Source organism: Micromys minutus (genome assembly GCF_963924665.1).
Source record: "Micromys minutus genome assembly, chromosome: 7".
NCBI classification, from domain to species: Eukaryota; Metazoa; Chordata; class Mammalia; order Rodentia; family Muridae; genus Micromys; species Micromys minutus.
The window spans coordinates 50,219,732-50,234,542 of record NC_137976.1 but is presented as its reverse complement, the minus strand read 5'-3'; the positions used below and the strand labels follow the sequence as shown (position 1 = coordinate 50,234,542).

At 41.7% G+C, this 14,811-nt stretch overlaps 1 protein-coding gene across 12 annotated transcripts in view; it reads left to right on the top strand.

Annotated features, from left to right (window-relative positions):
- The window catches only part of ZBTB20 (zinc finger and BTB domain containing 20), a 687,690-nt gene extending 677,879 nt beyond the window's left edge, over window positions 1–9,811 (top strand). For all 12 annotated transcript variants that reach the window (XM_080919186.1, XM_080919183.1, XM_080919189.1 and 9 more), the window contains one exon: window positions 5,621–9,811. In XM_080919186.1, the coding sequence (XP_080775312.1) occupies window positions 5,621–6,042 (422 nt within the window). In that variant the 3' untranslated portion in view covers window positions 6,043–9,811. The remainder of the gene's footprint in view (window positions 1–5,620) is intronic.
- Window positions 9,812–14,811: the final 5,000 nt, after the last annotated feature.

Genomic DNA, 14,811 nt, shown 5'->3' with positions numbered 1-14,811 from the left:
CGTCCTTAAATCTTAGTTTTCACATCTCCAAATTAACACAGAGACTCAGTGCTTAATTTAGGAAGCAAACTAGGTGGTGATGCATCTCTGTGTTTACCTAGGGTGAAGGCGACTGCAGCAGTAACCTGAAACCAATCAAGTGAATTAATCAAACAGCATCTTCAGTTGTGAAACAGCAGATTGCAAATCTGCTCTCAAGTAGTTTTAACCCTTTTCCTCAGAAAACAGCTCATCTAACAGCCATGAAACTAAAGACTGGCAGAAGTTGGGGGAGCCATTTATAAAAGTCTCTCTTTAAAAAGAGTTGATTTTTGCCAGTCTTGGATTGTGTACATAAGCTTTTTCCTCTTTTATGGGTGTCTTCTGTAGTCATGTCAGATAGAAAACACATGCATCCCATTGGTTCACGTATTAAAACAGGGCCTTAAATCTGCAACATAAAACTCTCGATCTACCTCAAATTCTTTTCAGTATCTTGTAGTTAACCCAAGTGCCTTTGCCAGAGATAAAGCTGCAATGGTTTTACATACCTATATATAACATATGCACAGTGCTATAGGTAAAATCATTTTTATAGACCTGAATGTACTCAAAGTTTGGTCTGCACTTAAATTCCTAAGTAAATTCTGAAGCTATTTAAATGTATAAAGTGCAGGTGCTTCTGGAAACAATCTTGTCCCTGTGCCAACCAGGCATCTAGTTCTTAAAAAACGAACTCGTTGCCCTTTCTCCTAGAATTATTTGCCACTGGCAGTTTGGAAAGTCCATCCATATTTCAATATTGAACACAAAAGCAAAAGAATTAGAGGAAAAGAAAGCTAGCACAAGCCGTCCTTCATGGACAAAACATGGTTCTTTCTCACTTCTCCCATCAAGAGACAAAACAAAGGTCAAAATAAAGGCGTGGGAGGGATACAAAACCAGAGATGGAGGATGTTAGAAGAATAAGCCTTGCTGTTGCCATGGATATCAAGGCAAACAACAGGGTGTCATATAATTTATCTGGAAACTCCAGGTGGAACTTTCTTTTAAGATCCAAACTTAGGGCATTTTACTTAAAAAAAAAATCTATAAATGAATATGGGCTAGCATATGTAGTTGCTTAGCAAATGTTTGTTGAGTGAGTATGTAAATGAATGTTCAAAATGTGGACATGCTTTCCAGGAGAACTTAATTCAAGGAACTTATACATAAATGCATTCTTTTCTCTGCACGACTTTTAGATTTCTTTCTTTTAAAAAAAAATAGCTTTAGAATATATTGTACGGTATCTATATCCCCACTGTGGCTTTTCACCAACAAATGATAGTTCTCTGGCTTTTTTCTGAATCATATTATCAGCAGCCCATTCGTTAGTGATGATTTTCAGCCCATTGATATCCTTTGTACGTAAGATAATTCTGCTTGTTTCTTTGGAAACTCAGTTTTTTTCAGCCATAAATTCAGTGGGAAGAGAGGAATAGCTATGGCATGTCACTGTTGGCAGTAAGCTACTAAGAGAGACACCATCTACACAGGAACTGGACTGTACCACTTGGTAACTAAGTGACTTTAAGTTCTAGGTTGAACTGGAATCATAATTTTGAGAGGTCTTAATAATAAGTTATCTGAGGATTAAGTAATGGATACAGAAGCCTTCGACTATAAATGCTATATCTATCACTGACATGTAGGAATATATATTACAGAAACACCATGCATTTTCCAGCATGATCAAGGAACTAACTGTTCATGGTGGTAGGGAGTTTGCAGGAGTTGGGAGCTTATCTTACTCTTGGCGCTTGTTCATTTTTGAAGCTTTGTCTGAGCACAAAAGTAACAGGAGATACCATTTTCTGGAGTGTTAACATCCACCCCACTCACAACACTGTAAGAAATCAGATAATGTAAGAAAGTGTTCCCCTAGCTACTGAAAAGTCTACTTACCACCAAAATATCTGGGTTGTCCATGAAGCTGCAGAAGTTTGTTAATGTATGTGTTCCCGGTTGGCAACCCTCCTAGACAGTCAGCAGGGAATAGGCAGAAAGGTCAGATCACACCATCCATGTCCTGCTCCATGCCCCCTTCACCAGACGCCAAGAGGAACTGTGCCACCAATGCAGTCACCAGGCCATTGGGTTTGACACATTCCCACGGTTCGCACCAAGCCTTTTCCTGTTTTTTGGTTCCGTCTTTATTTTTCGCATTCATGGACCTGTACTTCCCAGAGCTCCCCTCTTTCCTCTTCCTCCGACTTCCTCGTTTTTTTTATACTCACCAAGCATCCTGCTTTGGTTTTCTGATACCCCTCCCAACCATGCCCACCATGCTCACCCAAAGAAGGTAGACATTGTGCTTTGTGTTAATGTGTGGAACAGCTTCTTTCACTACCGTTTGTGTGTAACTAAGAAGACTCCTGGCTTCACTTTTGTTCACTACCCTCAGTAAAACAGCCTGCTTTCGGGATCATCTGAAACACTGTTTTTGTTGCTTTGGTTTGGCTTCTGTTTAACTTAGGATCTACTTTCCTATGCAGTGTAGTGATGTCCCAATTGGTTTACTTTATCCTCAGTTCCTGCAGGCTGGGTACAACACTTTAGCATTCCTTAAAATGGCCTATACTCAGTGCAAGTGCCTTTTCCTTACATTTCAAAACATGTTCACACTCATGCACTGTCGAAACCATACTAAGTTCTAGATAAGAAAACCAAGGCTTAGGAAGTTTGGATACCATGCCCAAATCACTCAGCCGAGAAATGGAATTTATATCAGACTCGTAACCCCAGAACACATCGCTTTAAAGTGAAGGGCTCCTTGTGCCCACTGCCCTTCACGTTATGGTTCACATATCCTCTTTGCATTTTGTGATGCTTCCTAACAACCAGGACTTGCAGATGTGAACCTTATGCTCCTACCCAGAGAGACCATCTGTTTATCATCATAGCCTCAGATTCCTCTACCTGCAGAGTAACAGTCTATAGACCACACATTTCATGAACAGTACCGCATTTCCTTTAAGGTTTGCTATTAGTAATATGTGGGGAGTAAGTTGATAGGAAACGTAATGATTCCTGCTGAGGGGACGGATGTTGTTTCAGTTCTTTACCATGTAGAAGGGCAAGTATGGGCAGATGGCTGATATGAAATACTCCCAGGTCATTCAGGCAGTCCCTGAAATGCGCAGCTCCATCCTCCCCGCCCCGAAGTAATTATAGAGAGCATCTTTCTCTGACCAGCGATAGGTGCCCTGTGCACATTTTGCTCATTAACAACCACCCCATTTTCCTGTGGTAGGGCAGACAACTGGATACTTCGTCCTATTTAAAAATGTGGGGCTGCCCAAGCATTGAGTGATTAAGCAGGTTGCCCCTCAAGCCACTTGCTGACAAGGCCAAGACTAGAGACCTTAGGGATTGTTGACCACCCTGAGATGAATGAAGACTAGTAAATCCACAGAGCCATAGCAAAGTACTTGGTCCAATTTATCACTTACAGAAAGCAAAACAAACCCAGAGAAATGAAAACAATTAAAAAGCCCAGGGTCACACAAATAAACACTGGCATAACCATACCACACGCATACAAACAATCTACGTATATATGCGGCAGAGAAGATGACAACTGTGAAGAATCAATTTCGTAGTTGGATTAGAAGGGTGTGAAAGTAAAGAGCCTTGATTGGTGACCTTGCCTGGAGGAAAAGCACAGTCAGAAGGTGAACATTCCAACAGCAAGAACATTTTAACAGAGTTTCACCTTCCTAACAGGCCAAAATACCATCTGCAATTTAAGGCACACTTCCCATTAAAGGTGACAGGTGGACATGTTTTAAGAGATAGTTGGCCAGCCTTTCACAGCCACTATAAATTATACTGAAAACATAAGGACAGAAAGACCAGCTGAGTTGCAAGCATGTTTACAGCTGACAGCAGTGCCTCAACTAAAAATAACATGCATGGTTGTCTCTAAGGGAATCTCTCATTTACAGAAACTCTACAAATGTAAACACCATGTATAGGCTGAGCTCTTTAGCAAACTGAGATTATTAGTAATAAGCCTTCCCTAGATTCTCCTATTTTAATCTAAAAATTAAATTATTCTCTTTTAGTCCTAGGATCCTGTACATCATATTTCCCCCATTAGAGTGCTTTAATTCAAGCTCCCTTATGTTAGAAATACCAAGAAAATTGTCTAATTAGAAAAAGCGCCACAAGATGCAACATAAATATGAAGCACTCGATCCAGAATCTGGCATAGCACATTCAGTGCATGGGAGTTTGTCTTATTGCCGTTCTTACCATGATACATCATGCTCCTTCCAATGGAAACATGAGAACAGTCAAGTCCCATATTTAAATGGGTGTAAACTCAAGCTAAAGAGTAGCTCCCTTCTGCTGTATATTGCCTGAGAAGGTCTCAGACATGGGGCTCTAAGTACCCTGAGGCAATGCCTACTTTGGGCTATCAGTAATGAGGTGAAGAGGTAGATCAAATACTTTAGGGAGCTTTGGTCAGTCTGTCAAAATCTGAAAGCTGCAAGTGTTAAGAACAAACAGAAAACAAGTCTTTTAAACAGTTGTTGAAAGTGATGTCCCAGACCCATGGGCTTTAAGGGGACCCCCATGTCACCATCCAGTGACTATTCTTAGCTTACTGTTTTTAACTAGCTTGTCATTTGCTTTCAGAGCCAATGGCAGACAAAGTAGTAAACACACAAGGATAAAGGGCTGTGCCAGCTGACTAAGAAAAAAAAAAAATAGACAGAAAAAACTATTTTAGAATTTGACCTAAAAGTTCAAAAAACATACGGAACCATTTAATGACAGAGGAGGCACCCTTATAATAAGAATACCATGCAGATATTCCCACACCGCCCTTGGGTGGTCTGCGAAGTGATTCCATATGTACTTCACGTCAACACCGTGACGTAAGCAGGACGGTGCACCTCAGCGGCTCTTGGTGATTCCTCATGATGCCGCCCAGTGTTCTGGTGCCTGTGCTTGCACAAGGCTCAAAATTCAGCAGTTGTCCACCATCTGTCCAGCCGTCACAGCCAGTGAGCTCAGTCTGCAGAACAGCACAGTCAACACGGAAGAGCCGGTTCATTCTCAGGAAGGCTTTTATCAGATACAACCCAGGCCTGTCGTCAATAATGTGTACCTTTACTAGGCTGAGCAGTGGAAATGGAGACTTTCCGAAAAGAGCCAAGTTATCCGGCCAATAGTCTCACTTCACAATGATTACAGTAAACCCCTCCCTCCAAAGGTAACTCTCATATTTGTTTGCAAATATTAACTGGAAACATGGTACTGAGAATGACTCTTACAAAGTAGCCTCTTGTTTTTTCCCTCCAAATGACCTTTGAAGAGTTGGGTGGTTGAAAGCTGTTACTTAACAAGAGAGCAGTTTTGGTCATGGGGAAATGGAAAACTCTAGACTCTCCTGGCATTCTTAAAACAAGCGTGCTCTGAACAGGAGGCCAGAGAGTCCTAGATCTTTCCAATCAAGGATGATCCATGAAACAATCAATTTTTACTTTCTGTTTTTCTTTTTTTTGTTGTCTTGTTTTTCTGTCTCTCATTCTCCCACTCCGGCTGTGTTTTGTTCTGTCCTGCTTGCTGTCTTTCCCCACATGACCAGGTGAGAAGCCCCACCAGTGCAGCATCTGTTGGCGCTCCTTCTCCTTGAAGGATTACCTTATCAAGCACATGGTGACGCACACCGGAGTGAGAGCGTACCAGTGTAGCATCTGCAACAAGCGCTTCACCCAGAAGAGCTCCCTCAATGTGCACATGCGCCTGCACCGTGGGGAGAAGTCCTATGAGTGCTACATCTGCAAAAAGAAGTTCTCCCACAAGACCCTGCTGGAGCGACACGTGGCCCTGCACAGTGCCAGCAACGGGACCCCTCCCGCAGGCACACCCCCAGGTGCCCGCGCGGGTCCACCAGGCGTGGTGGCCTGCACAGAGGGGACCACTTACGTCTGCTCTGTCTGCCCAGCAAAGTTTGACCAAATCGAGCAGTTCAACGACCACATGAGGATGCATGTGTCTGACGGATAAGTAGTACCTTTCTCTCTTTCTTATGAACCAAACAAAACAACGACAAAAGAAACAGACAGACAGACAAAAAGCTATGGCACTAGAATTTAAGAAATGTTTTGGTTTCATTTGTACTTTCTGTTTTTGTTTTTGTTCCGTTTCATTTTGTACTACATGAAGAACTGTTTTTTGCCTGCTGGTACATTACATTTCCGGGGGCTTGGGTGGATAATACTTTTCCCAGTCTCCCTTGGATGGTGGCCTTAAGGCCTGGTAGTGCTTCAAGAGGTCCACTGGTTGGATCTCTAGCTACTGGCCTCTAAATACAACCCTTCTTTACAAAAACAAAAACAAAAAAACAAACAAACAAAAAAATCAAAAACAAAACAAAAACAAAACAAAAAAAGCAAAAAAAAAAAACCACACACACACACAGAAAAAAAAAAAACAAACAAAAAAATCTTTTAAAAAAGTTTTTAAAAATGTTTAAAAAAAAAAAGAAAAATTGTTTTTCCACTCGTGAAGAGCACTACAGAATTTATTACGAGATGTAAAGGCCTGCTGTCTTTAAGTACACCGCTCACAGTGTTTCAGTGGACATTTCACAAGTCTGGCCACTCGGACTTCACAGTAAGCAGTTTAAACTGTGGAATATCCCTTCTGGTTGAAAACCCAGAGGAAAGGCCCTGCTGTTACCACCTACTTCGTTGTCTGATTTCATTAAAGGGCTCTGGGATGGGAGGGGACGGTGAGCCCAGGGGTGTGAAGGAAACGGGGTGTGGCAGGCTTCTCCCCCAGTCGGCCAGGTCCACACACCCTGGCCCACCTCCTCCACAAACCCGCCCCTTTCAGCAGAAGCCAGGAAGACTTGGACAAGCAACAGTGGCTTTCTATTTATTCAGTGTCTTTGCTGAGCCACAGCCTCAGCACAATCAAGAGGGACTTTCATGAAAGGCAGGAATGCAGATAAAACAAAGATTACAGATTTGCACCTATGTTTCTAGGTACAAGAGAAGGGTTATTTCCAACAATCTTTGCAAAAAAAAAAAAAAAAAGTGTCAGGATATATTCTTGTGGAAGAGAAAAAGAAAGAGAAATGGAGGGTGGGGGGAACGGTAAAAGTTCTTGAGGCTTTTTTTAATTCAAAAATTTATAGAGGGGCAAAAGTGATGTTTACCAGATAGAATGCTGATTTTTTAAATATATTTACAACAGTATTTGTGTAAAAAAAAACAAAAAAGTGAGATTGTTAAAAGTGGTTTTTTTTCTCGTTATGGTTTTGCATACACTGCCACTGCCCCGTTCTTTTACTTTGTATCACACACATATATATATATTTTGGTAAGTCAAGACTGTTAAGGTTAGCGATACTGCTTCCAGATAGAAAGAATAAAAGGCAACTAAAGTTATATTTGAAAGAGAGGAAGGATATTTTCATCATATTTTTTCTTAATTTTTATTATTTTAAAGTATTGCCTGGGTTGCTGAGGCCTTGGAGGCCCGCCCACCCTGCTGTAATTTCAACTGCTGCTCTGTTTTTGATGCGTAGATCTCTGGCTTGTAGCAAGCTTAAGTGGCTCCACTGAATATTTATCACCCATCATCTAGAATTCTGTTCTTTGTCATGGAGGGAAGTGCTCTTTTAGAAGCGATTTCTTACTTCTTCAAATTTTCACCGAGCTCTTAGGATTCTAGAGTTTCCATTAACCTTGCTTTTTTCCTCTGGTGAAACACTAGTGGTCTAGAGAGCTTGACACAGGGGGTTTGTTTCCTTTATATTAGCCAGGAGAAGGAATCCACAGGCCTCTCTGCTGCCTCCTCGCCCTCTCCACTGTGTGAGCATCACTATGAGAAGCCTGTTACAAACCACAGTGCATTGATGCCAAACTCCTTTCTTCCTTTCACAGCCTCGGACTCTTTCCACCATGGCTGACAGGGCTGAGTAGGATGACCATTCTTTAGTTGATTATTGGCTCTTGCTTTTTTGGAAATTAAGTTTCTCTGTGCTAACATCCAGCTTCCAAACGGCCACGAATCTCCGGCAGCCTTCCAGGTGCTGCTCTTTCTAGTTGGGGTTTCTCTCTTTGGTATTGATCAAAACACCATAAGATTTTCCAATTATATACAGTGTCCTGAAGGGATTCCAGCTTACTACAACAACAACAACAAAAAAAAAAAAAAAAAAAAAAAAAAAAAAAAAAAAGGAATTTCTAAACCTAGCTAATACTCATTAAGTAATTTCATGACTGGCCATGTTTTAGCACACTTAAATGGAAAAGTAACTATTCCAATAACACAGAAACATAAAACTACAATTTCTAAAAAAAAAAGAAGAAATTTTCTTTTCTAAATTGTTCTACATTTTAACTCAATTTTCCTCCTAATTTTTCTGTTAGCATTTTATTTACCAAAAAATAAAAATAAAAAACTAAAAATGCAGCAAATGAGGGGAAATTTTCCAAGGCAAGCAACTCTATAATGACTAAATTGGTTTTATTCATATATTTTAGACAATTGGTTAACTTGGATCTTTTCCATAAGTTCTTTGTGATGTTTAGTAGTTTGTGCAACTGGAGTATTTGTGGCGTTGAAGTTGGTCTTATGGTGCTTAATTCAGTGGATGTTTTGCTAGAAGTTGTAGTGTGGATTTGAATGGTTAACTGACTACTGAGTATCACTCATTGTGATTTCTAAAAAGAGAACACCCAAGAACTTGTGTGACCTGTTTTAAAAATTAGCTTCAGAAATGCAGAAGTTCTCCCTACCCCACCCCCTGCTGTTTTTGCTGTTGTTAATATTGGAAGTCAGGAGTGACTGATGTTTCTTTACCACCAATAGAGGGAGCATAAAGTAATGATGTCATGGAATCATTTGGATAGTTCAAAAAATGCTTCATTTAACCCACCAAGGGAAAAAGAAGAGGAATGCTGTGATTTTTTTCTTAATCTGCAGGAAAAAATACATGAAATTACCATCATATAAAGCAAGCAAAAGAAAGCCAAGGCCCAGCTTTACTTCTCTGCATTGCTGACAGGAGCACATTCTATGTAGTGCCTCTAGTCAAACATCAGTAAAGTGGTCAGAACTCAGGCTGTTCCTGGGAAGACTTATCTTGAGTGCCATTAGGTTATCTTCTCATCTGTGTACTACATCTGACAGAATCCCATTTGTCTTAATGCTGGTTTGCCATTGTCAAAAAGCCAAGCAACTGGGTTAAAAACCCAATATTTGTTTTAGAGCATGAAAAAAAAAAAAAAAAAAAAAAAACTCTGAGACACATTGTTTTCCCACAAAGAGAAGATCTCTTTTTACAGCATGTGGAGATCCCTGAGGAAGTCTTGGTTAGGCCCTACAGTGCAGGCCCACCCCACTGCATTTTCCTCCCAGGCATCTCCCAACCTAAAGTACTGCTTTCTAGAAGTGAAAGGACACCCAGTTGCCATCAGAGTCCTAAAGCAATGAAGCTTCCCTAGTGCTAGTGCTGCATATCTGGCCTCCCCAGGGCTGTTTTTCACCTGCCCTACACTGTAGAAGATAAGCTGGTCTGCACCTACGCCAGGAAGTTCCAGGTGCTTCCAGGATTGCCTGTGCACACAAGAAGGAGAAAATGAGAAATTGCCAGTTTTTGGTTTCCAGTCCTACAGTTTTTATGATGGAAGCTATAAGTTCCTTTATAATTAGAAAACAAAGGAAAGGACCTTTTAGTATTCAGGAACATTTGCACATGTGTGCAAGCACACACACACACACACACACACACACACACACTTATCACACACTTATCACACACGTTCATACATGATGGAACCAGGTGTTCCAGACAGAAGACTTCTTGAGAAGTTTAGGGAACAAGAACTGGTATGCAAAAGAATACTAGTTTAAATTGATTTTAAACAATCTATTATTTTAACAAGGAATTTGTTAAATACAAAACCAAAATAGTACCAGCATTTATACAAAAAAAGAGCCCCTAACTATATAAAATATAACCCCTTCCCCAGAAGACAGTAATTAGAACTAAAGCATATGATTCAGCTCAACAACAACAACAACAACAACCAAACAAACTGAGAAACAACCCCCCCACACACACACTCCCACTAATCCTAAACAATAGTCTTTATAGAAGTATTTTCACTGTTGTGAACTTACCTTCCTCACAGGCATTCTGCAGGCTCCCCATCCCAATTCTCTTGCCAGGAGTTAGGGTGGTAAGGAATCCTGGCTCATGCCCCAGATGCTACCATTCCTCTCTTCCCCCATCTAAGAGCTCACAGTAGCTGTTGGCTTTAGAAAGACTTGGGCTTGCCTTCTGTCTCTGTCAGAGATACTTTATTGTATATCACAGTATCGTGAAATCTGTGTGTCTGAGCCTGGGGAGCAAGAGTTTCCTCTGGGCATGCCTGTTCCATGTCCGTCTCCCTGTCAGGATCTATGTGTGCTCTCATCTCACACACCCTCCACCATCACATGGTCTGTTTGTGCCCCGAAGCAGTGTTTTCTTTTAGTGTAGTTAAACCAGAAGTGTATGCCTCATCAAACCCCTCAGGTCCCCAGGAAAACACAGGAAAGTTCCTTGTTGCAATGCTCCAAGATACTCCCAACACAGTTGTCCTGAGGAATGATGTCAGGGAGGTCGACTGGGCAAGGACGCATAGCAGATATGCCTATTCTGAGGCGTCCCCTGATGTTGCAGAGGGAGTGGGTTTGATTAGTTAGGGCTAGCCATGGAAGATGAGTGGTTCTACGGAAGATCACATCAGGCCAGTTCCACCCTGACCCCTGTGCAGCTGCAGCTAAGGGAACAAAAGGTGTAGCCCAGGAGCAGACCGGAGATACCCCTGGGAGGAAAGAGAAGAGAGGGAGGGCGCCCTTTCTGCTGTGACTTGACTCTTAAAAGAAACCCTCTAAAAAGAATTCTTTAATTTAGTAATGAGTTGAAGTCCAGGGTAATGGAAGCTCTGGAGAAGAGAACAAAAGAATTGCAAAATGTATTCAGTACCTAACAATACCAAACCAGAAAACATCCAATCACAAAGCTAGGAAGTTTGGCAAGAGGTACTTAGGGAAACCTCCAGCTTTTTTCTTGGGTAGGGCGCACAGACTTTCTTTTGAGTGATTTCTGGCTCGGAGAAACCTTTTTAATCACTAGAAAAGAACTTTATTTAAATGGCCAATTTTGTCCCCCCCCCCCCCCAGAGGAGGGGGGAAGAAGTTGTTAGAAGTTGGGGTTTTTTTTTTTTGTTTGTTTGTTTGTTTGTTTGTTTGTTTGTTTTTGGAGACAGAAAAGAAAAATAGGACACTAAAGACAGAACCATGTGAGTTGTTCACAAAAGAAAGGGGACACTAGGGTTTCAATAGACTCCCCATTGGATATTTTTTTTTTAAAAAAAGTGAAGCTACCCAAGGGCCTCCCAGTCTTCTGGGAGGGGACAGTGCTTGAGCTGACCCAGCTGCTGGCTTTCTGGGGCTGGACATGACTTCCCAACTGGGACCCTGGCAACCTCCTTCATTCTGTGTTTTCATAAGGTTCTCTTAGGTGCCCTGGAAAGAGGTGGCATGGGGCAAACTTTGAACAACAACCTCTGCTCTGGTGCTCAGAATGCCCTAGAAGCTTGTGAAAATACTTAAATATTCCCAAAGGCTTTGTGTGCAGTTATCATTTCCAATACACCTTAAACCTCTACAGGAGGCAGACTGTGTTCCTGTAAAACTGCACAAGTTACTAACCCAAAGCATCATCATTTCTAACCCTGGGTAGCAAGATGATCAACCCAAGCAAAATAGCCCAAAGAGCCTAAGTTCCTCAAGATGCTTTTCTGCTTGAACACTGAATCCACAGCAGGCAGTGATGTGCGTCACCAGGTACCCAGAGTGCAGCTGGGGCTCTAGAGCTAGTCTCCATTCCCTCTGAGGTGAAGAGGCAGAGTGAAGGCTTGCAGGGCACAAGCTATTATTCAGAACTGTATGTCTCCTCCTCATGGAAGGAAGACCAGAAAAAGGCCTAGAACTGGAGCAAGAATCTTCACATAATGGTTTACTGACCGCTGCCCTTCACCCAGAGTTTCTTTAGGCCCTGTCTAGGCTCCAGAGGCTAAGGGACTTTCACAAGAAACCATTAGGTTGTAGGATTATTGCCTTAAGTTAGAAACCCTGAAGGAAAGCACACACACACACACACACACACACACACACACACACACACACACACACACGAGAGCGCACATACACCATGAAAGTCTGTGAAGATAGGGACATTTCTTGGTTTTTAGTGGTTTCATAATCACAAAAAATAAGTTCTATTCATGACTGAGGACTATGGAAACAGTGACATCCTGGGAGTCACCAAACTTGTAGGGGAACCAGCTGCTTTCAGGAAGCAGCTATTTCCTGTCAGCTCATTGATAGGTTTCTTTGGTAGGTTGAATGTAAAGTAACCATGTTGCTAAGTAGCAAGTCCTGTTAAACAAAATCACAGGTGCCTGGATGGCTCTTAAATGTCTCCTGAACAGGGAGCCCAGTCCCAAAATACAGCTTTCTGTTTCTACAGAGATTATCTCTACAGACTGCACTCTGTTCCACCTTAGTTTTGGGGTGCATTTGGTTTGTCTTGGGAGCTGCTGTTTAAATGCAAAAATCAAAACTTTCAAGTCTTTAATGAAGAGGCGTAATTTGCAGATCATAGATCATAGATCACAAACTCTAGCCCTAGTCATGAAGTCTTAGCTTCAGCAGTGCCTGAAAACAGTCCAAGGCTCTCTTAGGATCTCTTTCAGACTGAAAAGTTTCTTGATTCAGAGTGCTTACATGATATTCCTGAAGCATAGAGAACCTCACAGGAGGCATCTGTTTCTACTGCTGTTGCGACAGTTCTTATGGCCCAAAGCATAACTGTCATTTGAACCTAGATGCCAACAGAGTGGCTTAACCCATCCAGTTTGTCACAGCTGCTATCCAGAATGTCTGCATGTGAGTGCACCTTATCCATGTGCACACATGATGTGAGGTGCTTGTACCACAAAACTTTATTCATATTCTCCACTGACTGCAGCATACACTTGAGAATTTCCAGCTAGAGTCAAAGGCCTGACACCATGCATGTCCCTGCTTTCTGCTTTGTTACCTTGGTTGGGTGAGTCAATATCTGTGACAAGGCTTTAGAGCATTCAGAAGTAGCCCAACCATCAGTAGTTTGTGTATAGCCCCTTGAGGAAAAACTTGAACAAATGCTACACTTATGTTGATTTACTGGTGAATGTGTATGTGTGCACACACGCATGGGTGTGCACAAGACTGTGCATATTTGTATGTTTATGTATATTTCATTTGTCTGAATGTGTGTGTGTGTGTGTGTGCATGTGTGCATCTCTCAAATGAAACACACACAGAGTTCCTGGTTTGTAGATACAGTTGCCTCTTCTACCATTGTGCTCAGACTCATGGCTTTCTTCCCAGGAAGCAGTCACCTGCCCACTCTGTTGCTTTTTGTAGCATTTCAGAGTTGGGAGAAACAAAGGCAGCTTGTTGGCTCCACAGCAAACCCACAGGGACAGGCTGTTTTCCTTCAGAAGAGAGGGGAGTACACACACTCAACCAGAAGCAGACCAGAGGGAGCCATCCAGGGCACCTCACAAGACTCCCAGAGGAAAGGCAGCTAGCCAGGCAGGTGCCACCCAAACATCCCAGCATCAAGCCAGAGCTCAAAGGCAATTCCTGTTCTCTCTAGAACCTTCGAAGCTTTAGAGAATGAACATGGTCTACAAATCAAAGGTAGCGTGGAGTCCCAGCGTGCAGCATGTGCACACACTCACACACAGGAACCACATGGCAGCCCTTCTCCCAAACTGAAGCGCCCGGATGCTGCCTGCACCTACAGAACATCACTACCATTCACAAGCTGTGTCTCCTGAAACCAGTGTGGCCTTCACCCAAGTCTTTCCAGGAATGGGTTGTTTACCATGTCTAGCAAACCAATAGAATATCAGGGAGTATCTTGAGGGCAATCTATAAGAATTACTGGCTCTTGCCCATGTCAGACATTAAAGTAGAAAGCTATTCTAGCATAATATATGCTAGAATCTATTATGACCAGATTTAGCTTTCATAGGTTGTGATGGCTTGGTGACCTGGAAACATTTAGTTTTCTCATTCCCATGCTCCTCTTTTAGTAGACAGTTTCTTTGGTCCTTCCTTCCTTCCTTCCTTCCTTCTTCCTTCCTTCCTTTCTTCCTTCCTTCCTTCCTTTCTCCCTTTCATTATCTAGACTATTTCTGCTCTACAGAATTGACAGGACTCTGTTCCTCTTGTGTTTTAGTGACATTTTTTTTCTTCCCCCATGCAGTAAGGCTACTTATCATTGCAACTTTTTATTTTGTTTATTACTTTTAAAATGTATATTATCTTTCTGTATCCAAAGGAAGTCTGTGAACATAGCCACAGGAATTTCTTTTTACTGGAAAAAAGTTCATTTCTTGTTTGGTTTTTTTGGTTTTGTTTTTATTGTTTTAACTAACCATACTAATGACTTTGTGGAAGACTATGGTTACTATTTAGGTATGCTTACTTAAGTATAACACACTACATTGCAGTGTTTCTCAAACCTAGAACATACACATTATATATAACAGCTCTATATTGAACTATATTACATTATATTCATTTTAACTTTGAATCTGCCATATGCTCATTGGTTGATTGAAATATCATTTCTTCACATATATCTCCCATCACCACCTGCTGCAGTTAATCTGGTGCATTTAATGACCATTGTTGCGCTCGCTTGCCTTTTAT